This window comes from Delphinapterus leucas, chromosome 2 (genome assembly GCF_059928025.1).
Source record: "Delphinapterus leucas isolate spDelLeu-1000000601 "Yukka" chromosome 2, BTC_Dleu_Yukka2, whole genome shotgun sequence".
Taxonomy (NCBI): Eukaryota; Metazoa; Chordata; class Mammalia; order Artiodactyla; family Monodontidae; genus Delphinapterus; species Delphinapterus leucas.
This window is the reverse complement of record NC_143130.1, coordinates 168,422,169-168,447,010: the sequence shown is the minus strand read 5'-3', so window position 1 is coordinate 168,447,010 and position 24,842 is coordinate 168,422,169. Positions and strand designations below refer to the sequence as shown.

The following is a 24,842-nucleotide window of genomic DNA, read 5'->3' as shown; positions in this document are numbered from 1 at the left end:
TACTTATTATTTTAGTCCCATCTTGTGTTATATTTCCCAGATTGATTATTGTGTAATTATTATTTTCATTTTATAAATTCAAAAGATTTTCTCACATGTTTACCTGTTTGCTCACTACTGCTTTTTACATCTTACTCTTTTCTTGTGAGTTCAGTTTATTTCTGAAGTGCATCCTTTAGATGTCTTTTTAAACAAGGATCAATGAATAGTAAACTCTATCTCTGTCTTAAAATGCCTTTATTTTGCCTTGCATATTCAGTGATAATTTAGCTGGATATGAACATACCTAGGAATGGACTAGGTTTTTGTCTTTGGTATCTTTTTATTGTAAAATAAAACACAAAAACAAAATGAAAGTATGGCTTAGTGAGTTATTACTATAAAGCAAACACTCTTATAACCACCACTCAAGTTAAAAAATAGAAATTTGCTACCCATGGATATATTTTTATTTAGTCTGCTTGGGACTCTCGCAACATTCAGGATAATTTTCTCAAATATGTCTTATACTTCACAGATTCTCTTTAGTTGTGTCTAATCTGTTTAGTCTGCCTATTTTTATTGTATTTTTTCATTTATACAGTTCTATTGTATTCTTTTTCATATCTTTCTAGTCTTTTCTATGCTGCTATATTGTTTTATGGATATTTTCCTTTCTTTGTGTCTTTCATCTTTTACAACATACTAGGCCTTTTCCAGATTGCTCTTCTAGTATTTCAAGTAATTCTGTTTTGTTTGCACAGTATAGTTCACTAATTTGTAATTTTGAGACTCCAGTGCTTTATCTGTGTGAATCCTGAGGCAGCTAAGTAGTGGGAATTCCTCTGGTTCTGTCATATGTTCCAGAGTGTCACCATGTTGGACCAGATTTTCTCACTTTCCCATACTATGGAGGAAAGAGTAAATTTAGGTACCAAATCTACAAGAGCCACAAGCCTAGGGATTTGATTCCACAAGAGGAACATTTATTTGTTTGTTTTTAAATCTAGGGCTCAGACAGAAATAAACCTGTGCTACTGGGTAAATTTATTTTTTTTAGACTTTGCTTTCATTGAGGGTTCAGCTTCCTTAGATTCCAAGGTTTACACAAGAGTAGTAATTCCAGTCCACCTCTTTAGAGCCGAGGGCCTCATCTTTTGTCCTTATGAAAGTATTGAAATTCAAGCTTCTGGATTGCTAGGATCTGAAACAACTTCCCTTCCTTTCCTTTGTGCTGCCGCGGCCCAGGTCCTATGGGTACCTCTGGTTTTCAGCATCCTCTTTGTGGCTTGCACCTAGGGATTCCCCTTTCTGTCTTGGGAGCATAGACTTGGATGATTAGCAATGCAGTATTTCTTCTTAAAAACCCAACATTTGGATATTTGTTGTGAGATTTGTCAAAATTGAGATGGGAAAAAATACAGAATGGGGGAATAAAAATTTCTTTGGTAATTTTACATTTAACTCACAAATTTATCTATATATCATAAGCAGATAAGATCAAGATAAAACATTGGCAAATAAAAGCTAGGCATGATTTAATCTCGTGTTTATTGAGAAATGCCTGAGGGTTTGGCCGTTGAGTTCCTATTTGGATTCTTCCTTAGAAGGAAACCAGTTTTTTGTCCAGTGTTACCTGATCTTTCCCTCTAAGGCACAGTGAAGCCTCCTTGATCAGCTGATACTTAAACACAAGAATACTCCGTATTATGTGCCAGGATGGTGCACACACTGCTTTTACTATTTTCACATTCAATTAAATTCTCCTTCACAATCTTTTAACACTGTAGTGTTTAATAAGTAATGTTGCTTATAAAATCGTATGGACTTAACTGCAAAATTGGCTGATTGCCTGTCTCCTTGAGAAAAATATTAATTTTTAATAAATAAACAATAATCATATTAGAGTTTAGCTATGCTAGCCTAGCCTTTTTATATCATAGTTCATAACATATGACCTTGAAATCTTTTTTGTCCCCACCAGAGACCTTCCCCTATCATACTTCATCAGTTTGTCTTCTGCGTACAATTATTTGAAAGGCATTCTGCATACATTTTAGATCAGTGGTCCCCAACCCCCAGGCCCGTGACGGGTATCTGTCCGCTGCCTGTTAGGAATTGGGCCACACGGCAGGAGGTGAGTGGCGAGTGAGCAAAACTTCATCTGCCGCTCCCCATCGCTCCCCATTGCTTGCATTGCTGCCTGAACCATCCCACCATTCCCCCCCTTTCCCTGGTCCATGGAAAAATTGTCTTCCACGAAGTCGGTCCCTGGTGCCGAAAAGGTTGGGGACTGCTGCTCTAGATAACATGAATCTTCCTAGGCAGATAAACACAAATTCAAAAGTTAAAATTGGGCTATTTTTTACAATAGAAGATATAAACTCTTAGGAAATTGAGACTGACACACTAAAAGTTAGAATTCGGAGGGAGTAACACTTCCATTTGGGGCAGAGGAAGAGGAAGCAGATACAGAATTGCAAGAGGCTAAAATGGCAGTGTTTTAAAATAACAGAGAGACTTAAGAAATACTTTGTCTTTGTTTACTATTATTCCTCAGGGATTGGAACTTCCCAACACTTAAGCTTAATTTTGCTGACTCTTGGAATTTTTATAAATTAAATAATTATCTCTTAATTATTTATTATTGTAGACACTACCTACGTCCCTCCCTCCTCCCCCCAAAAAAACAGAGAAGCTAAAGTGAATTTTAAAAAAGCTCAGAAATCACACGGAGAAGGTAGAAGAAATATCTTTGAGGACTTAATGTGGTTCTGAGCTTCCTGTATGTCGAGACAATGGAGAACTGAACTACATCGTTGCATAATTCTCATTGTCAGATAAAGAAAAAAAAGAGACATGGAAAGTGGTGGTGACTATCAGATATTTCCCACAGTAATCAATAAGATCCATATGTTTCTTACTGGTTTTACACTAAACTTATGAATGTCTAGTATTTTGAAGAAGAGAGTGCGGATTTTCATGACTTTCAAGTTGTAAAATTTAATCATTGTCGCATACTTAAAAGAAAATATGCATTATTCCAAAGTGGCTTGTAACACAGATATGCCTATAAAAAGAAATGAAAATTTATATGTACTAAAAAGTCTAGTTTTCTAAATAAATAAAAATCTAGAGAAGCAATAAATCAGAACTTGTGATCTTTTTACTCATAAACCATTTTGGAGAATTATTTTTATTTTCTTTCAATATATCTAAACTTGATTTAGGATATGTTTTAAAGATATCTTTTAAGATGAGGTCAAATGACACAGACATAGAAAAGAAACTTATGGTTACCAAAGGGGAAAGGGGGAGGAGGGATAAATTTGGAAGTTGGGGTTAACAGATACATACTACTGTACGTAAAATAGATAAACTACAGGGACCTACTATATAGTACAGGGATCTGTATTCAATATCTTGTAATAAACATTATAACGGAAAAGAACCTAAAAAAGAATATACATATGTATATATGTATAACCAGATCACTTTGCTGTATACCTGAAACATTGTGAATCAACTATACTTCAATAAATTAATTAATTTTAACTAAAACAGTTGACTGGAATTCACAAAGAAAGATGAGATCAAATGATAAATACTATGACTTAGCAATTTTTCTGTGTTTCTTTATGTCAGCTATATAATGATTTTTGCTTAATATCCTATAAAGGGCTATTGCATAATAAATAGTGTAGTAACTAAAAACACTACATACTTAGTTTTATGAAGCTTGGGAATTTTTTTTTATTGGAGTATAATTGCTTTACAATTTGTGTTAGTTTCTGCTGTAGAACAAACTGAATCAGCTATATGTATACATACATCCCCTCCCATTCCCCCCATCCTACTAAAAAGTAATTTTGGAGTATTTCTTTTTTAATAATTCAGTGAAGAAATGAATGCTTCCTAAGCATTCACATATTTTTTTCAATCTAAACATGTCTAACAAAATGTTTAAAATTATTCATTGTTATATGCAAATTTATATGAAATCAATTTTATTTAGCCTTAATCGTTCCAGTAGTTTGATACAAAATTAGCATTTGGTACTGAAGTGATGAAGCAGAGAGATAATGACATTTGATATATGGTTTATCATAGCTGTTCAATGAGATTATTCTGCCAGATAACAAGAAAGAAAATTTTCTGCAGATCTAAGCATAACTGGGTTATTTCTTTTACTTTCTAGGGGAACAGTAATCTTTCAATATATATATAGTACATAAAAAGAAAGAAGTGAGTCATAAACCATATTAATTTTATTTTTCTTTATATAAAATTATATATTTATATAAAATTATTGAGCTGTGTATATCATAAATAAGTAGTTTTAATACATTTGTTATCACAGGGTTTAAATAAATTCATTACATTCATTATCTGTGGGCTGAACTTTCAGCCAATAAAACTAGGGACTTCTACCACTTCTATAACATTGCTAGGGTAGTGTCCTTTATATTTAAAGCTGGTAAATAAGAAGAATGCTTATTTTTCTTGAAACCTTGCTGGTAGAAGAAGAATCAAGTGTAAATTGAAAAGCTTCCTCTAAAATAGTTTTGTAAAATATTTTAATGGCCCCAAAGTGCCTTTAAAATTTTAGATATAGCCATATGAATGTACATTGTTAAAGAAGAATTATTTTTCCCCTGTTTAATATATCTGCATAACAATTCATATATTTTTTTCTCCTTATTACATTGAGATATGACACAGTTGGTCATTTTTTTAATTATGTAATTTTTTAAGATTAATTTTAAGGTTGATATATTAAATTAGCCCTTTTTAATGTTCTACAAAAGAGAAACAACTGTCTTTATGAGGCAGTATTTTTTTTAAAAGACAGTTCTTCTCATCATCACTTAAACCCACCATCGGCAGTGCCAAACTTAAACATGATGGTAAGATTGGAAAAATTCTTTTCATCCGTTTTCATCTTTGGGTTCCCTGTTTCCCTTCTTAGCATTTGATCTTCCTTTCTCCTTCAGGTTTCCCAATGTTTTCCCAATCTTGCCGATCTGGAAATAAAGTCATTCATACTACTAGGAGTATTGGCACTTACAAGAACAGTTAAAGAAATCAGTGATTGAAATATATACACACACAGAAAAAAAGAAGAGCGAATGAGTGGATTCATTAATGGATGGATGGATGGTTGGACGGACGGACGGATGGATGATAGTAGAGTTTCAGGGCTTAAAAAGTTCACCCGTTTACCTCATACTGTATAGGTGTGTATATATAGGTCTGCCTGGTGAGAAGAAGGCCTGTCAAGTAGCTTCTACCGCTACTTTGCTACTGTGGTGTATCTCAACACTGCCGTGTAGTATTAACTCTCTCTTCTTGTCACTTGTCATACGAGCTTAAAATCAAATCCCTTTTCCTTTGTTTGATTGTTTGTTTAAGGCTGAAAGAGCATATTCCTTTTGTGGAACTATTGAATACATGGCACCAGATATTGTCAGAGGGGGAGATTCAGGACATGACAAGGTATGTTCTATTTTTGACACTTCCTGATATATCTCTATAAAATGTATATTAAGAATCCTAGTTTAGCACTTGTGTTTGTTTTTGTTTAATTTGTGGACAAAGACTTCTAGACAGGTGCTCAAATAAATCCTCTTTTGCAACCCAGAGCTCATTGTTCAGTATGAGTTTTGATACAGATAAGAAGGAACATGATACCTAAGAGAGTCAAGTGATGGGGGTGTATTGATAAACATAAAGATTGCTTCCAGGACTATAGAACTGATAATTTCCCTCATATATTAAGCTTTTAAATTATCAGCTGTATTGATTTAGTACTCTAATTTTAACGTTGACATGAAACAAAGATGGCTTCTTTTTTTAGGCTTTTATCTTGAACAGAGTGTCTGGATAATTTTAAAAGGTATTGGCATATCCCAATGATCTGTACTGTTCTAGGGTGTGATGGCTTAGGAGTGAATATGATTTGAACCTAATACATTTTTAGAGGGTGTCAAATTCAGAGCCAGGCAGATCCATCTCCTGACCCTAAACATGGTCCTAAAGTAAATCGCTTGAGGAAATTGGATCCCAAAGATTACAGGTGGGGAATTTTGAAGTGTGTCCATATTTCATTGGAGATCAAAGAAGCCTAACTAAAAGAATTGTGGGCTGACTCACATGATAACTTCTTTTTGAAAGGGCTGTTTTATCTTGAAGATTATGAGTTTGGAGGAACTAAGGTGATTGGCAGTGGAAAGGATCAGAACATGTGAAATTCCTTAAAAATTTATTGACTTAAATAACTTTGTGTTACACATAATAAAAAAAAACCCTTTACAAAAAAAAAAAGAAAAACAGAATCTTAGTTAATAACTTAGGCCCTCTTTTTGGTGTTATCTTCATTTTTTTTTACCTTTCCTTTGCTTTGTATACACGAACATATTATGATATCTAGTGTTTTGGAGGAAAAAAGATAATGGAAAGGTTAGGACATTCTAGATTTCCCTTTTTTCAGGTTTTGTTGATGAGGATAATATTTTGTTTTATAGAATAATACTCTTGTTAAAGGAAATCTCAAAATAGACTAATTCTTCAAATAATAATTTTTATTTTATTTCCGTTAAAAGTATCACGTCTTGGGCTTCCCTGGTGGCGCAATGGTTGAGAGTCCGCCTGCCGATGCAGGGGACACGGGTTCGTGCCCCTGGTCTGGGAAGATCCCACATGCCGCGGAGCGGCTAGGCCCGTGAGCCATGGCCGCTGAGCCTGCGCGTCCGGAGCCTGTGCTCCGCAACGGGAGAGGCCACAACAGTGAGAGTCCCGCGTACCGCGCAAAAAAAAAAAAAAAAAAAGTATCATGTCTTGAGCAAAGCATCCATTGTAACCCTGTTTAAAACAGAAATCACCCTTTGTCTGTTGTATGTGACCTGGCCTTTTAGGACACACCTGGGCCACAGTACAATGCAGAGGTGTCATGAATGCAAAAACAGTGCACATTGTCCCCATTGGAGTCATGCTGAATGACTATGGACAGTGCTTATTGGCATTATTGATTTTTGCTAGAGAAACATGGAAACTATTTCACCTTCAGTCGATAATTTGCTTTGTAAGAGATCCTTAAAAAGGGAGTCTCTCATATTTTCTTATTCTTAATTTCTGCTTTTAACTTAGTAGTGATATTGGAAACTTTGTTGATTACCTCTTCAACAGAAAAAAACCATTGTGACAATCCTTGGAGAAAGAAAACAATTCTGCATTCAAGATAGTCTAAGTTTGTTTTCCTAAGCCTTCTAAAAAACTCAGTTTTTTCCCTCCTCACTTCCCTTTGTATGTGCAAAATGAAGATTGTAGATGAGGCTTTCTAAGTAGTTATAAAATCGAGGTCACATATTTTTTCTTCTTGTATTAAAGGGTACAGATTTGTCCAGTTCTTTCTTAACACTTTTGCTTTATTAATAACGTTCTCCAAATAAGGAATTCTGACTATTTTTTTGCTCCTCATCTCCCCATCTTCCTCATCCCCTTTCAAAATCTCACATATACAGTAGGAATATCTTTTTTTTTGGCTGCGTCGGGTCTTAGTTGTGGCATGCGGGATATTCGTTGAGGCATGTGGGATCATTTGTTGCGGCGCGGGCTCTTCATTGTGGCGCACGGGCTTCTCTCTAGTTGTAGCGTGTGGGGTTTATTTTTCTCTCTCTAGTTGTGGTGCAGGCTCCAGAGTGCATGGGCTCTGTAGTTTGCAGCACGCGAGCTCAGTAGTTGTGGCACATGGGCTTAGTTGCCCTGTGGCATGTGGGATCTTAGTTCCCTGACCAGGGATTGAATCCACGTCCCCCTGCATTGGAAGGCGGATTCTTCACCACTGGACCACCAGGGAAGTCCCCAGTAGGAATATCTTAGCAGTGGAGAATCGGTGGTCTCCTTGCTAATGACTAATCATGCATTTACGAGCCCTTAGGAGTTCTTCAAGTTTGTGTGGTATTGGTTTCAGTCCATGACTAGGAATCTGATTATAGATCTGTATTAATTTACAAGCATGGTTCAAATCCAACGTTCTAAGGGTCCTGACTGAGCTGGCAGTAAAGCTGCTTGTATAAATAAAAGAATTGAATTACTGATTTAGTTTCTATGTTATTGTTATGTATTTTCTTTAAAATAACTCTAGGCTCACAAACTTTACATCATCTCTCTGAAATCTTGGCTCTGAAATTTGGAAGCAGAGAGTCTAAAATTTTAGCACCAGTTAATTTCTCATTGCTGTAAGCTCATATATCCAACAATTATTCAAATCTTGATTTGCCTAATTGTAAAGGAACTAATTTTCAATATATCAAGATTCTTTAAATTCTGTATAATTTGCTACGCTCTCAGTTCAGGTAACTGCTTTTATAAATTGTTTTCCAACGTAGATCACATTTTATTTTATATTATTTTCAGTCTTTCCATACCTCCCAGAAAGTGAAGACTGCTAGATTTATGTGATTGGTTCCATAAGAGGAATTGATATAGGTGGTTATGAAAAAATAACATCTTTTGATGGGATTTTTTTCATTTTCGTTCTTTGACTTTAAGAAATTTCATATTTATTGGAGCTGAATAGTTAATAAAAATGCTGATTGGTACGTTTTTCCCCCTATCCTAAGTCCAAAGATTTTACTTACTTAAAATTTTTTAAATTTATTTAAAATTTAAAAATTTTTTTGGGGGTAGGGAGGGATGGGTTGGGAGTTTGGGGTTAGCAGATGCAAATTGCTATATATAGAATGGATAAACAACAAGGTCCTACTGTATAGCACAGGGAACTATATTTAATATCCTGTGATAAACCAAATGGAAAAGAATATTAAAAATTTTATATATATATATATCTGAATCACTTTGCTGTATAGCAGAAATTAACATAACATTGTAAGTCAACCATACTTTAATTAAAAAAAATTTTTTTTTAATTAGCCTAAGTAAAACCATTACTAGTTTAGGAAATAATTGAAACACTTTTAGCAATAGAAACACTTGATTGACTTCTCTATGTTTAAATTCTGAGGATACCTGAATATTTGTCCTCTCAATGTCTTTTTTGCATGTGCTAATTTAATACTCCTTACACAGGAAGCTGTGCACAAAATCTTTTTGTCAAAATATTGTCAAATATATAGATTTATTTTGTTCATTTTTCTTTTTATATAAAATACAATTAATATTCTAGAAAATGAAATTACTGTTGTTTTATAGGCAGTTGACTGGTGGAGTTTAGGTGTTCTAATGTATGAATTACTAACTGGAGCATCTCCTTTCACTGTTGATGGAGAGAAGAATTCCCAAGCTGAGATATCTAGGTAAGACCTAACAAAATAAAATAAGTGTATTGTTTTCTCAAAGGAACTGATCAAACTTCTGCAATTGCGCTGATAGAAAAAATACTTTTTTTAATGGGGTAGACAAAAACGATGTGTAAGTGGTAAATTTCCAATTATATTCCTGTAGGATATAGATATATAACCTTTATATTTCTTTATATTTTATATGCCCAGTTAGATCTTAATTTTCGTAGATAGTGTCGTAATTTTTGTGTGCTCCAAAGTACTTAGCATATCGTCTTAACCTAATGTTTATTTGATGGATACTTTTTTCCCACTGTATACATAATGGAATTTCTTTGTGACTTTAACATAAAGAAACAGTAGTGATATTTTTCAAATCATGGATATAGGCTCAATAGAAACAAATACCATAAAATCACCCTCTTGTAGGTTATCATAGCACTGTTTTGTTCCTTTCCTTCATGGCAGTTATCACAATTGCAGTGTTACATTTTTGTTTGTAATTATTTGATTAATGTCTGTCTGTCCCACTAGATTGTAAGCTCTGTGAGAGCCAGGGGCCTGTCTGGCTTTGATCCTCAGCATGGTATGCTTAGATGCCAGCACAGTGCTTACCATGCAGAATTCAATGAATGTTCTTGGAATGAAATGAGTTACTGAACAAATAAACAAAGTGTGATAAAACGTTGTACTAATTACTAGTTATGTTTTTGTCCTGTTTTTACTTGAATTTTATAACTTTGAGAACAGACTTGACATTAAAAATTAAAAATTGAGACTTCCACTTCTTACCAAGATGGAATAACAGGGACCGGATTTACTTTCCTGCCTGAAACAATTTTTTAAGTGGGCAAAATATATGAAACCACAGTATGGAAGACATTGAACATCTAGCAATGAAGCACAGTGAACCCTGAGAGACGGGAAATAAATGAGGTGAGCCCTATGATTGCCCAGCTTACTGCCTTGAGAGAGTATCCAGGCTGCAGTACAGGGAGGGGAAACACAAGTGGAGCTGAGATGGAAATGACAGTCCAGGAAAGCCAGGGAAGCTGGAGTTTGCATGGCAGAGTGTTGGAGAGGAGAAAGCTGCAGAGAGAGAGCAAAGTTCAGAGCTTTGCCGAAGGTACCCCTCAAATACTATTCAGTTAAGTAGTGATAAGCGCCATGTGTGACGGAACTACTCAGTATAGCTAAGATGTTATTTCTCTCCAAATTGATCTATAGATTCAGCACAATTAGAATCCCAGCAGGCTTTTTTTTTTTTTAAGTAGAAATTGACACCCTGGGTCTAAATGCATAGGACCTGGGTCTAAATGCATAGAATAGCCAAATCACCTTTGAAAAAGTAGACCAAAGTTGATTTGAAGACTTACAAGCTGCAACAATTAAGACACCGTTGTGTTTGTATCAAAATGTACAAATCATCAGTGAAATAGAATAGAGAGTGCAGAAATAGAACCACACAGATATAGGTAGCTGATTTTTTTTTTTTTTTTTACAAAGGTGCAGAGTCAGTTTGGTGGAGGAAAGATAGTTTTTCAACAAATGATTCTGGAACCATTGGCTATCATATGGAAAAAAATGAACTTCAATAAATACTTCACTCTACAGAAAAATTTTAAATGGATCATAGACCTAAAATGTAAAACTTAAAATTATAAAATTTCTGGAAGAAAACATGAAGGAAAATCTTTGTGACCTTGCGTTAGGCAAAAATTTCTTAGATAAGACACAAAAAGTGCAATCTGTAAAAGCAAACTGATAAATTGAACTTCATCCAAATTAAATACTTCTGCTCTTCAAAAGAAACTCTTAAGAGAATGGAAAGACAAGGCACAGACTGGGGTAAAATTACAAATTATGTCTGATAAAGGACTGGTATCCAGAATATATAAAGAACACTCAAAACTCAAGGAAAAAAAAAAACTCTCCATTTTTTAAAAGGGGCAAAACATTTGAACAGACAGTTCACCAAAGAAGGTCTGTGGGTGGCAAATGAGCACATAAAAAGATGATCAACAACATCATTAGTCTTTAGGGAAATGCAAACCAAACAACAATGAGATAGCACTATATACTCCCTGGAATGGCTAAAAATAAAGTGACTGACTATATTAGGGTTCTCCAGGGAAACAGAACCAATAGGATATATACACACATATATATAAAAGGAGATCTATTATAAGGAATCAGCTTACACAACTATGACAGCTAAGAAGTCCCACGATCTGCCATCTGCAAGCTGGAGACCCAGGGAAGCCGTGGTGCAATTCCAGTCCAAGTCCGAAGGCCTCCGAACCAGAGGTGCCCCTGGTGCAAATCCCAGTCCAAGGGGAGAGGGCCAGTGTCCCAGGTTGAGCAGGCAGGCAGTAAGGGACTGAACCCTCCCTTCCTCTGCTTCTCTTTCTATTCAGGTCCCCAAGGGATTGGCAGGTGCCCACCCACATTGGGGAGGGGATTCAAATGCTAATCTCATCCAGAAACACCCTCACAGACACACCCAGAAATAATGGTTAATCTCAGCCTGTGTCCCAGTCACGTGACACTTGAAGTTAACCATTACAAGTCCAGCCCCTGTCACCTTGGCAGCCATTTGCATCTCCTTAAACTGTACTTGATCTCCAAATAAAGACAATAACGTGGTCATTCCACCCAACATGATACAGCTATCCCAACAACCCACTAACCCCTTCCCCAGAAGAGGGCGTAAAGTCCTTGAGTGGTGTAGTGATATCCACTCTTCTCCTTGAAATCCCATAACTTAAAGACTATGGTATAAGTTTAAAATACTTAAGTACCATGGTTGATATAAAGTCAACACATCTTATCTAATATGATGAAAGAATAAGGGAGGAAAGGAAACAAATATATAATTTATACACACACTTATTCATAGCGAAGTAAGAAGGAAATACACATGGCAGTCACAGTCCTCGTTTCTATAACTGGTTACGGGGTCATAGCTGGTCTTTGTAACTGCCTTCTTCCACTACCCACTTTGTATTCCCTTTGCCTTCAACAAGTACCTCAGCTCGTGGGGTGATCCAAGCCTTCATTCCCAAAGAATGTGGGCCATTAATAGTCCTGACTAGATTGCGTTGTAGTTTTCAACTGACCTTCGTCACAGGTTCTAGTCATGCCCATAGACCCTCTAGGGCATCTCCTGTACTCCAGACAGTCTTCCTTACTTCCATTGTGGAATAGTAGTCCAACTTCCCTTGATAGTAAGGATCATTCATCCCAGCCAGTGTCGCAACTCCTTTTGCCTGTTGATTCAGAGGCCTGAGAAACCCAAAGTGGCTGGGTGGCAATCTTAATTTCCAGTTCAATGGAATCACTGTTTCGTGTCTTGGAGGAAGCATCATTCCCCCTGGAACTAAGACCTTTAGGCTAGCAGAGCATAAAGTCATGCAAACAGAAAGCAAAAATTTTGCTAGTGGGTCACTTCGGGCAGTAGTAAGTGGTGCCACTCCCATGTCTACCCCTTGATTCCTGGACCCGTGAATCCTGGCTATGGGAGAAACAGCACCGTATATTGGATGTTGATTCAGAGCGTTTCAGCCTTCTGGAGAAACTTGCCGTCCTAGCTTGCACTGTAACTGAGTCTTCGAAAGATCATTCCACCATGATATCAAGCCAGCTTCAGAATGGTGGGGAGCATGGTAAGACCAGTGAATTCCATGAGCATGGTCCATTGCTGCACTTCTGCTGTGAAGTGAGTTCCTTCATCAGAAACAGTGGTGCTGTGTGGAATACCATGACAGTGCTTAAGGAATTTTGGCAGGTTTGGCAGAAATATTGCATGTAGGAAAAGCGATCCATATCCATAGTAAGTGTCTTTTCCAATTAGAGTGAAACTCTGTCCCTTCTGTAATGTAAACAATCCATTGTTATCAACCTGCCACCATAGCTGGCTGATCACCCTGGGAATTGGTGCCATATTGGGCACTCAGTATTGGTCTCCACTGCTGGCAGATTGGGCACTCGGTGGTGGCTGAAGCCAGGTCAGCCTTGGTGAGTAGAAGTCCATGTTGCTGAGTCCATGCGTAAGCTCCATCCCTGCCTCCGTGGCCACCTTGCTCATGAGCCCACTGGGTGATGACGGGTGAATGGAGAGAGGCGGATTGGTATCCACAAAACAGATCAGCCTATCCATTTGACTACTAAAATCCTCCTCTGTTCAGGTCACCCTTTGGTGAGCATTCACACAGGACACAAATGTCTTCACATGTTTGCCCATTCAGAGAGGTCTGTCCACATACCTCGTCCCCAAATATCTTTGTCAACCAGATTTCCTTGTCAGCAGCTTTCCCATCATGTTCCTTCCAAACCCCTGACCATCCAGCCAAACCATTGGCCACAGCCCATTAATTAGTATAAAATTGCGTGGTCCAAGCAAAATGAACAACTAGGTGCACTGCTCAAAGTTCCGCCCACCGGAAAGATTTGCTTGCACCTTTGCATATCATGCAAAACTGTCTGTAAACCAAGCCTGAGCCTCCTCTTCCTCTATCAGCTAAGGTAGGGGACTCCCCATGAGGCCGTAGATGCCGGCTGGGAGACAGAAGGCGGTGTGGCAGGAGCGGGGACATGGGCACTTAGGCCACTTCTTCACGTACATATTTGTGCCTTCAGCGCCTGCTCAGCCCAGTCTTGTGTACGTCACTTCCATTTGATGATGGAGCATTGCTGTGCACGCCCAACTCTACGGCTTGATGGATCAGATAAATGGGCATCTCAGGTTGCGTGTAACTTGGGGGCCCATAGTTAAATGTTCAGTCTTTGCTAAGGCCAAGTAGCAGACGAAGAGCTGTTTCTCAAAAGGGGGGGTCATTATCCTCAGAAGATGGCAGGGTTTTGCTCCAAAATCCTAAGGGCCTGTGCTTCAGTTCACGTCTAGGAGCTGCCAGAGTCTCCAAACAGCATCCCTGTCTCCCACTTCCAGCACCTCTGATCTGCTGGATCAGATGAACCAAGTGGCAGAGCAGCTTGCACAGCAGCCTGGACCTGGTGCAGAACCTTCTCTTGTTCTGGACCCCACTCAACAGCAGCTTTTCGGGTCACTTGGTAAATGGGTCGGAGTAACACACCCAAATGAGGAATATGTTGCCTCTCAAATCCAGAGGCCCACTGGGCATTGTGCCTCGGTAGGAGGCGCCAGCTGCAACAACTTATCCTTCACCTTGGAAGAGATATCTTGATTTGCCCTATACCACTGGACTCCTAGAAATCCACTAGAGGCCCCTGAGTTTTAGTCAGATTTATTTCCCACCCTCTGACACACAAATGTCTTACCAGTAAGTCTAGAGTAGTTGCTACTTCTTGCTCGCCAGGTCCAATCAGCATAAAGTCATCAATGTAATGGACCAGCGTGATTATGTATGAAGAAGAAAGGCGATCAAGAGCTTTGTGAACTGAACAATGACACAGGGCTGGAGAACGGATAACCCCTGAGGTACGACAGTGAGGGTACATTGCTGGCCTTGCTAGCTGAAAGGAACTCTTTTTGGTGGGCCTTATGGACAGGGCTGGAGAAAAAGGCATTTGCTAGATCAATGGCTGCATTCCAGGTACCAGAGCTTGTATTAATTTGCTTAAGCAATGAAACCACAACTAGTACGGCATCTGTAATTGGAGCCACCACCTGGTTAAATTTACAATAATGCACTGTCATTCTTCAAGAGCCATCCATCTTCTGCACAGGCCAGTTAGGCGAGTTCGATGGGGATGTGGTAGGAATCACCAATCCTGCATCTTTCAAGTCCTTGCTGGTGGCACTAATTTCGGCAATCCCCCAGGAATGCGGTCTTGCTTTTTGATTTACTATTTTCCTAGGTAGAGGCAGTACTAATGGCTTCCACTTGGCCTTTCCCACCAGAATTGCCCACACTCCACAGGTCAGGGAACCAATGTGGGGATTCTGCCAGCTGCCAGGTATCTCTGTTCCAATTATGCATTCTTGACCTGGGACAGTAACCACAGGATGGGGTCAGGGACCCACCGAATCCACTGTGAGATGGACCTGAGCTAAAACTCCATTAATTACTGGACCTCCGTAAGCCCCTACTCTGGCTGATGGGCCACAGTAATGTTTTGGGTCTCCTGGAATTAGTGTCAATTCAGAACCAGTGACCAGTAGTCCCTGAAAGGTCTGATGATTTCCTTTCCCCAATGTACAGTTACTCTGGTAAAAGGCCGTGGGTCCCTCTGGGGAAGGCTGGGAGGAAGATTAACAGTACAAATTCTCAGGGTCCTTCCTCAAGGTGACCCACCATCCCCTTTATTCAAGAGGTTGTGGGTATATAAACTGGCTCAAGTGTGGAAATTGATTGAGGGACAGTTGATTGGGGGGAGGGCAGGAAAGATGACAAAGGGACACAGTGGAACTTTGGAGGGCATTGGGTATGTCCATTATCTTGATTGTGGGGATGGTTTCACAGGTGTATATATATATGTCAGAATTTATCAAGTTGTACACTTTATATGGTGAGTTTATTGTATAATACATCAATTTTACTTCAATAAAACTGCTAAATTTTTTTAGAATGTACCTTTTACAGGACATATTAGGAAGTAAATAATTTCCCACTATTACAGCTTATTTAATTTTGAAGTTAAGTGATCAGAAATATTTCTTGTTAAAATCAAATTTAAATCATGCCTATTATTAAAATTCTAAACATGACTTTGCTTATTTTAAATGTGCTTTTTGACAGTTTGAAAATGCCTCAGAATTGTAGGAAACCTTGCCCATAGTCTTTTGAGAATTCAGGTCCCCTTGCAGGGTCACACCTGTCATGGTGACAAATGAAAGGGCAGACTTTCATGGCTCCTCTGACTAATTCCCTCTTTCTGATTCCACATACACAAGCAATCTTATTTTTACAGTTTTCCATTCCACCACAGGTCTGCCTGTAGAGAGACAGTATATTGCTGATCATAATGGCAGGAAAATTCTGAACCAAAAGATGTTCAAATTTAAATTGCTTTGATTGCCTTTAGATAAATTAGTTGGCATTCTGGTTTTAGCAAGAGAAAGAGAGCCTGAATCAGATTGTCTAAAATCTTAAAACTAGAGCAGATTTCTCAAGAATTTAAATAGGATTCTTTCCCTTTGATCAATTAATTATTCACTTTGTCATGTTGTTAATAATTTTGCTTAAAGCTTGGTGTTAACCTATGATTCCATGGTTTTTTTGTTTTGTTTTCTTGAAATTTACTAACAGTGTAATAGCTGAATTATCCCACATTACTTTTGCCTTTCAAGATAATCATTCTGATTGTCTTTCCTGGTGTAAAATCTTTTACAGTCTGTTCTTTATAAAATATGCACCATTCAGAAAAATGTATCATTACCTTGTCCCCAAATGTCTTAAATAGCCAGGGCTTTTTCTGATCATTGAATTCTTCCATTCCTTAATTATTGTGATCTCCCCTGAACTCTGCATACTTATAGAGTTTATTTGAGATGCATCAGAATAATATATTATCCAAGTTATCTGTTTGCCTGTTGTTATCTACAGGTAGCCTAAAATCAGGACAAATATGTTTTCTCTGGTTATCAAATTTTAAAATATGATAAGAATTTAGGATGAGACGAGAACTTTCTCCATGGTGTAAGAATCCCTTTATCAGTGTCCCTGACGGTCCTCTCCTTTCTGTCTGAGTGCCATCAGTAAACAGATAACACTTTTGTGTAAGGTATTTTCAAGGAAGCCCCTTCCATCAGAATTTCTCCTGCCGTAAAACAAGCTGAAATTAGTTTCCTCTAACCTCTGCACGTCAGTTCTGGTCCTGGTCGTGGTCCTGTCCTCTAAAGAACAGAGTAGTTCTGTGGTTTCTTCCAGACGTTGCTTTAGGTGTCTGAAGATAGTTTTATCTAGGGTAAACCTTTCTAGTTCTCTTAACTGTTCATGTGAAATGATTTCTAGATTCGTCATTCCTCGGTACCATTCTGAACAAACATCAAATTGTCAACATTATAGATTTGAATGATAGCTCTTTAGGTTTTCTGTGAGTCTGTTTCTTATTTTTATTTCACGTATGTAAGCATGTGCTTTTCGTACACATATGTTTCCCACTAGCTTTTACTGCCTCTGTGTAGAGCTTCCTCTTTCAGGGTATGTGTTACTGCCACACAGGAAGGTGTCCCCTCAGCCACTGGTATTGCTAGCAGTTTTTCTGCCTTCCCTTCAAGAAGGAAGCTTTTTCTTGCCTGGGGCTGTGTAAACCAGGATAATTAGATTTACCCTCACCTGGGCATCAGGACGTAGAGGTTCTGATTGCAGCTCCTCTATCATCTCCGGTAGGGTTGTTTCTGTCTCACTTTCTCTGCCTTGGAAATTTACAAAATACTTGCCAAGAGATGTTTATTTGGTATTTCATTATCCATCAATAAAGTATACTTTACTATTGTGTTTCACAGTGCTATCCTAAGCATAATGTTATATAAATTCAGGCCTAAGTGTTATAAAAATAATGGTTTAAACAGAGCTGTAGGTGTTGTTTAGGTAGGGGGTTGGCAAACTATGGCCTGCAGGCCAAATCCATTCTGCTACCTGTTATTGTGTAGCCTGTGAGCTAAGAATGGTTTTTACGTTCTTAAGTGGTTGAAAAACTCAAAAGGTGACCAATATTTTGTGACATGTGAAAATTAGATGAAATTTAAATTTCGGTGTCCATCAGTTATGTTTTATTAGAACACAGAGTACTCATCCATTTACCTATCATGTCTGGCTGCTTTCATGCTGCAGCAACAACACTGAATAGTTGCCCCAAAGACCATATAGCTTCCAAAGCCTGAAGCATGTATTGTCTGGCCTTGTATTAGTTACCCATTATCCACTGCTCAGTAACAAATGAGCTCAAAACTTAGTGGCCTAAGACAACATACATTTATTATCTCAGCGTTTCTGTAGATCAGGAATCTGGGCACAGCTTAGCTAAGTCCTCCACTTCAAGGTCACTCACAGGCTGCAATCAAGGTGTTGGCTGGGCTTTCAGTATCTCAAGGATCAACCGGGAAAGGATTTGCTTCGAAGTGCATGTGGTTGTTGGCAGGATTCAGTTCCTCTGGGTTGTTGGACTGAGAGCCTCAGTTCCTTGCTGGCTGTTGGCTGAAGACCACCCTCACTTCCTTGCTGTGTGGGCCTTTCCAACATGGCAACTTCTTCATCGAAGCATGCAAGCTGGGAAGGCAATAGAGAGAGTATGCTAGGAAGATGGAATGTTTTGTAACCTAATCATGAAAGTGGCATTCTCTCATCTTTGCTGAATAATATTGGTTATAAGAAAGTCACTAGGTCCAGGCAACACGAGGCTGTGAATACAAGGAGACAGTGATCGTTGGGCAGCTTAGAAATCTGCCTACCATGGGCCTTTTACAAAAAAGTTTGCTGACCCCTGGTTTAGGTAAGAATTTATTTGTCCTCACAACGAGTGTTTCTCTTTAAGTAATTATTTTAAAACATTGATTTTGTGTGATGTGCTAATTTAGTCTTCTAAGTGCAAAATCAAAAAACAGTAATTCTGTTGTATTTTTCTGTTTTATCCATGTTAATTATTCAGTAACATATTGAATTAGCCCATTTGTATCATTTTACATTTTCTGTTTATTGATGTCTTGCTTTCAGAGTTATGTATAGAATAACAACAAGTATCATTATTTCTTACGCTAAGAAGAGATGAAATTCATTTTTTTCCTTGGCTTTCTTATTCTTCTTATGTCTTTATGATGAAATTTTTTTGTCAGCATATTTTATAAAGCCTTCTTAATTCCCCATAGGCAATTTGTTTTTTTCTTTTCTTCTCTCTAGGTATTTTTGTATCCAATAGCAGTATCTATAGTTCCCAGGTGTTTTTTGACTTGTTACCCCAAATCTATTAATGTTTGTCAGAAGAGCTATTCCTCTACCTGTTATTTAACAGGATACAATTACAGCAGCTTCAGACCGGAGTCCAGTGATGGGAGAGGAGCAGGGCGAAAATGACCCTTCCCTTGGCACCATAATCCTCAGCTTTCCATCTTCCCTCTTATCATCCTTTTCACTCCTGCTTCCCTTGCATAACACGTGGGGGGGAGGGCCAAATGGTACTGAATTACTAATTTGCCTCTGAAGCACTCCCTGGGTGGGGAGAGGGTTTGGAGCCCTTCATAAAACATAGGGCTGATCATTCCCGCCGTGGAGAGGGCCCCTCAGAGACGCCATCAGAGTGGTTGCCATTTCCTGAGCTTCCCCTCCACCTCCTGCTTCGCTGCCACCTCTGATTACCGCCCCAGCCGGTTCTCCACTGCTCCCATCCACCTGGAGCCTCAAAGGTCAGCCTCACAGCTACTGGAAAAGGCCGTGGAAAGAAGAGTTAGCCTCTGCATTCACAAATCCGCCATCTATTTTGGTCCGCGGCATGATCTGCTGTTCCTTATGTGCCGTGGTTCTCCAGGGCCTCCCAGGAGGGTGCCCCATCCTTCAGGATGAGCATCTTGTCTCCATACTCTGGCTCTTGTTCTCTGCCTGGGCTCCTTTCCATTCAGCAATCTCTTTGAAATTCCATGTGTTCCACTCTGCTCTTGACCCCCAACACGGCCTTAGTTTGTTGTCACATGCAACCACTTGGTCCGCAGGAAGCCCCAAGGCCCTCTCCTATCCCTGTCATCTTGCCCTGTTAGGAAGGGCACTCTAACACAGATAATGGAGTGGGTGGTGAAGTACCAGCTTGGAGAGCATCGTCTGGGCCACAGAAAAGAGTGTAGTAAGGAGGAGGGCCTGGGAAGAGGTCTGCCGGTAAAGCCCTGGTGAGTGAAATGGGATCCCAGCTCTAGCCTAAGCCGGGCCCACCTCTGAGATTAAGACGCGTTCAGGCACGTCTGATAAACCAGTCTAGTAGACCCATCAGTAATCTAACTGTGCGGGCGTCGAAGGGAGAGGAGCCCAGGTAGACCAGCTGGGTTCACAGAGGCCTTAGCCATTGAGCGAGGAAGGACAATTCTAGGTTTCATCTGTCACTTTTAGGGAGGAGATGCTATAAGTTGAAAAGGAATTTAGCCCAAATCTTTGCAGGATCACGCACACATCTTTGGTTCTTCTAACCTCATGAGAAACAGGTATTTTCTCCCTTCGGCTTCTCAGGTGGGTGGCTTCTCAGGCAGTGGGGGTCGGAGGCCTTGTTAGAGACCTGGGGGAAGGACGAAACAAGATGCTGTAGGAGAGAGTGAAGAGGAGTATTCATAGCTCACAGAAGACATGCCCTGGGGACTCCCAGGAATTACTGGATGAGACTTTGAGTGGAGTCGCACGCTCTGCAAAAGCCAGCAAGGGTACCAGCCAAAGAATCTCATCTCATTATTCTTAATCACCCAGTGGATGTGGCCTCAGGAAGCACAGGTTAAGTGGACCTGGATCAAGAAAGAGCTCAGTGACATGCAGAGGGAAGTGACCGCATGGGACCGTCCTCCCTGGGCAGCCAGTCTCGTGGCTCAGAGAAGGGGCGCTCCTGTGGAGTAGCCAGGCTAAGGGCCCCGCTGTGTGCCAACCTCTGTGCCCAAAGTCACCCACATCATGGCCTTGAATCCTTACGACCCTGAAAATGAGATGAGGTAGCAGCATGTGCTGTCCTACAGACAAGGAAGCTAAGCTTCAGTTACCTAAAGATTCAGAGCTACAGGGAGGTGGGACTGGAGTCGAGTGCAGAGTGAGTGGAAAGTTGCTTCATGCTCTTTCCTGGGTAACACTTGGTTCCGTGTGGCTGTTTGCAGGCGAGGCAGATGCTTCTTTCAGGTAAAGGATTGGGAAGGGCTGGTCCAGAGACAACAGAGGGGTTGATTTCATTAATCACTTGAGTATTTGTTGAGTGATTTTTGTGTGTGTGTGTGTGTGTGTGTGTGTGTGTGTGTGTGTGTGTGTGTGTGTGGTACGCGGGCCTCTCACTGTTGTGGCCTCTCCTGTTGCGGAGCACAGGCTCCGGACGCGCAGGCTCAGCGGCCATGGCTCACGGGCCCAGCTGCTCCGCGGCATGTGGGATCCTCCCAGACCGGGGCACGAACCCGCGTCCTCTGCATCGGCAGGTGGACTCTCAACCACTGCGCCACCAGGGAAGCCCTGTTGAGTGATTTTTAACTCCTAGGAGGAAGAGAAATAGAAGCACGTAGTTCTTGCCCTAAGAAAACTTACATACTCTTTGGGAAGATATGGAATAAATAGATGGCAATTCATCATAAGAGAGAGTGTTGACAAGTGTTTGAGTGGTAAGATCAATGCTGTGGAAGTACAGAGGCGGCACAGTCCCTTGGGTTTGGGAGCGTCAGGGACGCCCTCCTGATGGAGAGATAGCATGGGCTGGGCTGAGAGCGCCAATGAGGTTTGCAAAGGCAGAGGGTAGAAGGAAATGCCTTTCAGACGGTGGGGAAACACGCACAGGGTCCTGCAGACTCCCTGGAGTCCTCGCCAGTCTGGGTAGTGCTCTCAGCAGGTCCGTGATCTTGTAAATGAAGTTCATTTTATCAGGCCTATTCTTAAAGGTAATGTTCACTATAGTTTAAAGCGTGCATAGGAGGAAAACTGCAGTAATAACACCCAGAGATGACCACTGCTACTATTTCCCATTCGTCTTCTTCACCTGAATAATGTGCTCATACTAGAAATTAACTTTATATTTTGCAGTTTTTGTGTAAACTTATAAGCATTCTCTAATTACAAACTCTTCATAAACATACTTTTGTAATGGCTGTATAGTATACCATTGAGTAGATAACACCATGATATGCTTTACTATCCCACTTGTGTTGCACAAAAATTAAGAGTGAGTAGTTCAGTGAAAAATCTTTCTAACTCAGGCAGGCACGTATGTGATTCTGTGATTTGGGGACCACTGGGGAACCAGGAAGTGAGAGTCCACTATGAAATGGGGAAGATTGTGAACTTATAAATGGAGGACAGAGAGAAATAATCAACTCATCTTTTGCTATCTGCAAAAAAGTGAAAAAGTTATCTGCAGGCATCTATGGAAACTGAGGAGGAAAGCTCCTCATATAGTAAATGGAGAACAATTAGACATGTATTGATTTAGTAAATATTGTTGAGGACTTGCTCTAGGCGAAAGCAGTGTTCTAGGCCTCAGGGAATAATAAAGCAGTGAACAAGACTGCTTCTTTTTAAAAAAAAAAAAAAAAAAGAATCCCTACTCCCATTGAGCTTACATTTTAGTTGGGAGAGATGAATAATAGACAAATAAATATATAGTAGTCTGTAAATTCCATGAAGAAAAATAAAGGAAAAGGTTAAAGAGTGGGGGTAACAGCAATTTTGTAGAATGTAGGTGATGTGGGTGGGTGATGTGGAGGGATGAGGTGAGCATAAACCACTGTCCTAAAGGTCACGGATAACTTTTTATTGGGACAGTTCTTTGTTGTTATGTTTTAGTGAACATACAAAACACATGTGCCAAGCTTCATAGGTTCACTCTTTCCGCCACATTTTATTATGAAAAGTTGCAAATATTTGTCATGGTGGACACCTATGTACTCACTGCCATGATTCTACCATGAATATTTTACCATCCTTGCTTATTTCCTATCTACCTACCTCTCTCTCCATCATAGGTTTAATTTTAATCTTGATGTCCTCACCCTTTACTCCATAAATTCTTTTTTTTTTTCGGTACGCGGGCCTCTCACTGTAGTGGCCTCTCCCGTTGCGGAGCACAGGCTCCGGCCGTGCAGGCTCAGCAGCCATGGCTCACGGGCCCAGCCGCTCCGCAGCATGTGGGATCTTCTCGGACCGGGGCACGAACCCGTGTCCCCTGCATCAGCAGGCGGACTCTCAACCACTGTGCCACCAGGGAAGCCCTCCATAAATTCTTAAGCTAATCAGTGGTGCATTTCTTTTACCACATGGGTTTTCAGAAACTTCCATCCATGAATAGGAAGAAATTTTATATTCATTTATATATTACTATAGATTTTAATTTTATTTCATTTTGCATTTTACATGTAATTCCTCAATCCATTCAGAGTTTATTTGGGCTTACGGTATAAGGCAAGGGTCTTGCCTTGTTTGTTTCTTTCCCACATAGCTGGTTTACCCAACACATTTGTCAAACAATGCCGTCTTTCCTATGTTGGCTGGTAACTTTTTAAAAACAATGTAAGTTTTTGTATATGGTTATTTTTCAAGTTGTCTCTTCTATTCACTTGATATGGCTGTTAATTTATTTTACTACCACTTCATTTTCACAGTTTTGTTTTATAATACATTTTACTATGTAGTTAGGCAAATTCTCCCCAGTTATTTTCTTTTTCAAAATTTTCTTAGCTGTGTTATCATTAATTCTTACAAATAAATATTAATATTATCCAGGTTCTAAAGTATCTGATTGAAATTTTAATTCATATGTATATTTCTTGGTTTTTTTTTTGAAAGGAATCTTTCCTCATCTGTAAGACAGGGATAATAATAGCCTTTTGATAGGAATTTTGTATGGATTGAATGATAATATACACTGAAGTGTTCAACGTGATATGTTAATTCAGAGCTTGTTCTGATTTTACAGAGAGCTCTAAGATTCATTTGGAAGCAAGAAAAAATAGCTCTGGGTTATTACCAGTTCAGAAATCAAGCACATTGGAAGAGGTAAAGTGGCAGCCAACACCCAAGAAATGTCTCCCAGCCCTTGTTGCGAGATGCCCTGGTATTGTTACAAGTGGGCATCCCACAGAAATCCTCCTCCTGCACCCGCATTTCTCAGCGCCCACTCTGCACAGCCACGGTGGACTGGCCGTCAGACTGACATTCATACTCACAGGGCACAACAGGCTGGAATGTGGCACCAGTTTTACGTAGCTTTCTGGAAGGATACAGGTCAGGAAGCATAGTGTATCGGCATGACAACATCAAACATCTCATCAGAGGTCTTTCCAACCACCTAGGCCTGACTTCCCAGACCAGAAGGGACACGCTCAGCCATTAGTGATGGGACTTAGTGGGCGGGCATGGACCACCCAGCAGAGGAAACTCAGTGCAGGAACTCTGTCTTCTAACTCCCACGAACACAGCTTCCAAGCCCCGACAAGGACACCCTCGGGAATAAGAGAGAACACACAGAGGCTCGTGAATATGTTTTAAATAGTCCTGGACAAGACAACCCCCAGGACCTACGTGCCTGTTCACACCTGTCTGGCCAGGGGCAGTTCACTTCTCAGGGGTAACTTCAGAATGACTGAACACCTGACGCCTCACATCCACCTTGACCCGGTGCATTTCAAGGAAATAGTATAAGAAGAAGGTAAATCCGGGATCATCTTCCCGTGGAGGAAAGGGTTGAGCCTACTGTCTCCTTACCACCCCATCCCCAGTTTCTGGTCCTCTTCCTGGGCTTCAGAGCCTCTCCACATCGCTAAGGAAACCCTGTCTCACTCTGCTTATATGACAACAGAAGTGGTCCTTCCGTGAGTCTCCAGCAAGGCTCCTGCTGTCACTCCTCTACGTCGGGTGGGTGTTCAGCATGCTCTGTGCGGGTCTGCTCCCGCTGCTTCTGGCCCTATTATTCTCACTCAGGAAAGGGGAGGGT

The 24,842-nt window shown here is 39.9% G+C and overlaps 1 protein-coding gene and 1 non-coding gene across 4 annotated transcripts in view; both read left to right on the top strand.

Annotated features, from left to right (window-relative positions):
• The window catches only part of RPS6KA5 (ribosomal protein S6 kinase A5), a 181,159-nt gene that overhangs the window by 130,079 nt on the left and 26,238 nt on the right, over nt 1-24,842 (top strand). For 2 of the 3 annotated variants that reach the window (XM_022576283.3, XM_022576282.3), the window contains 2 exons: nt 5,392-5,475; nt 9,190-9,293. In XM_022576283.3, coding sequence (XP_022431991.2) covers nt 5,392-5,475; nt 9,190-9,293 — 188 coding nt within the window. The other variant, XM_022576285.3, reaches the window with a different exon arrangement.
• On the top strand, nt 5,540-5,666 carry LOC115802950 (small nucleolar RNA SNORA40). Its single transcript, XR_004023538.1, has one exon. It is a non-coding gene; the product is annotated as a small nucleolar RNA SNORA40 (small nucleolar RNA).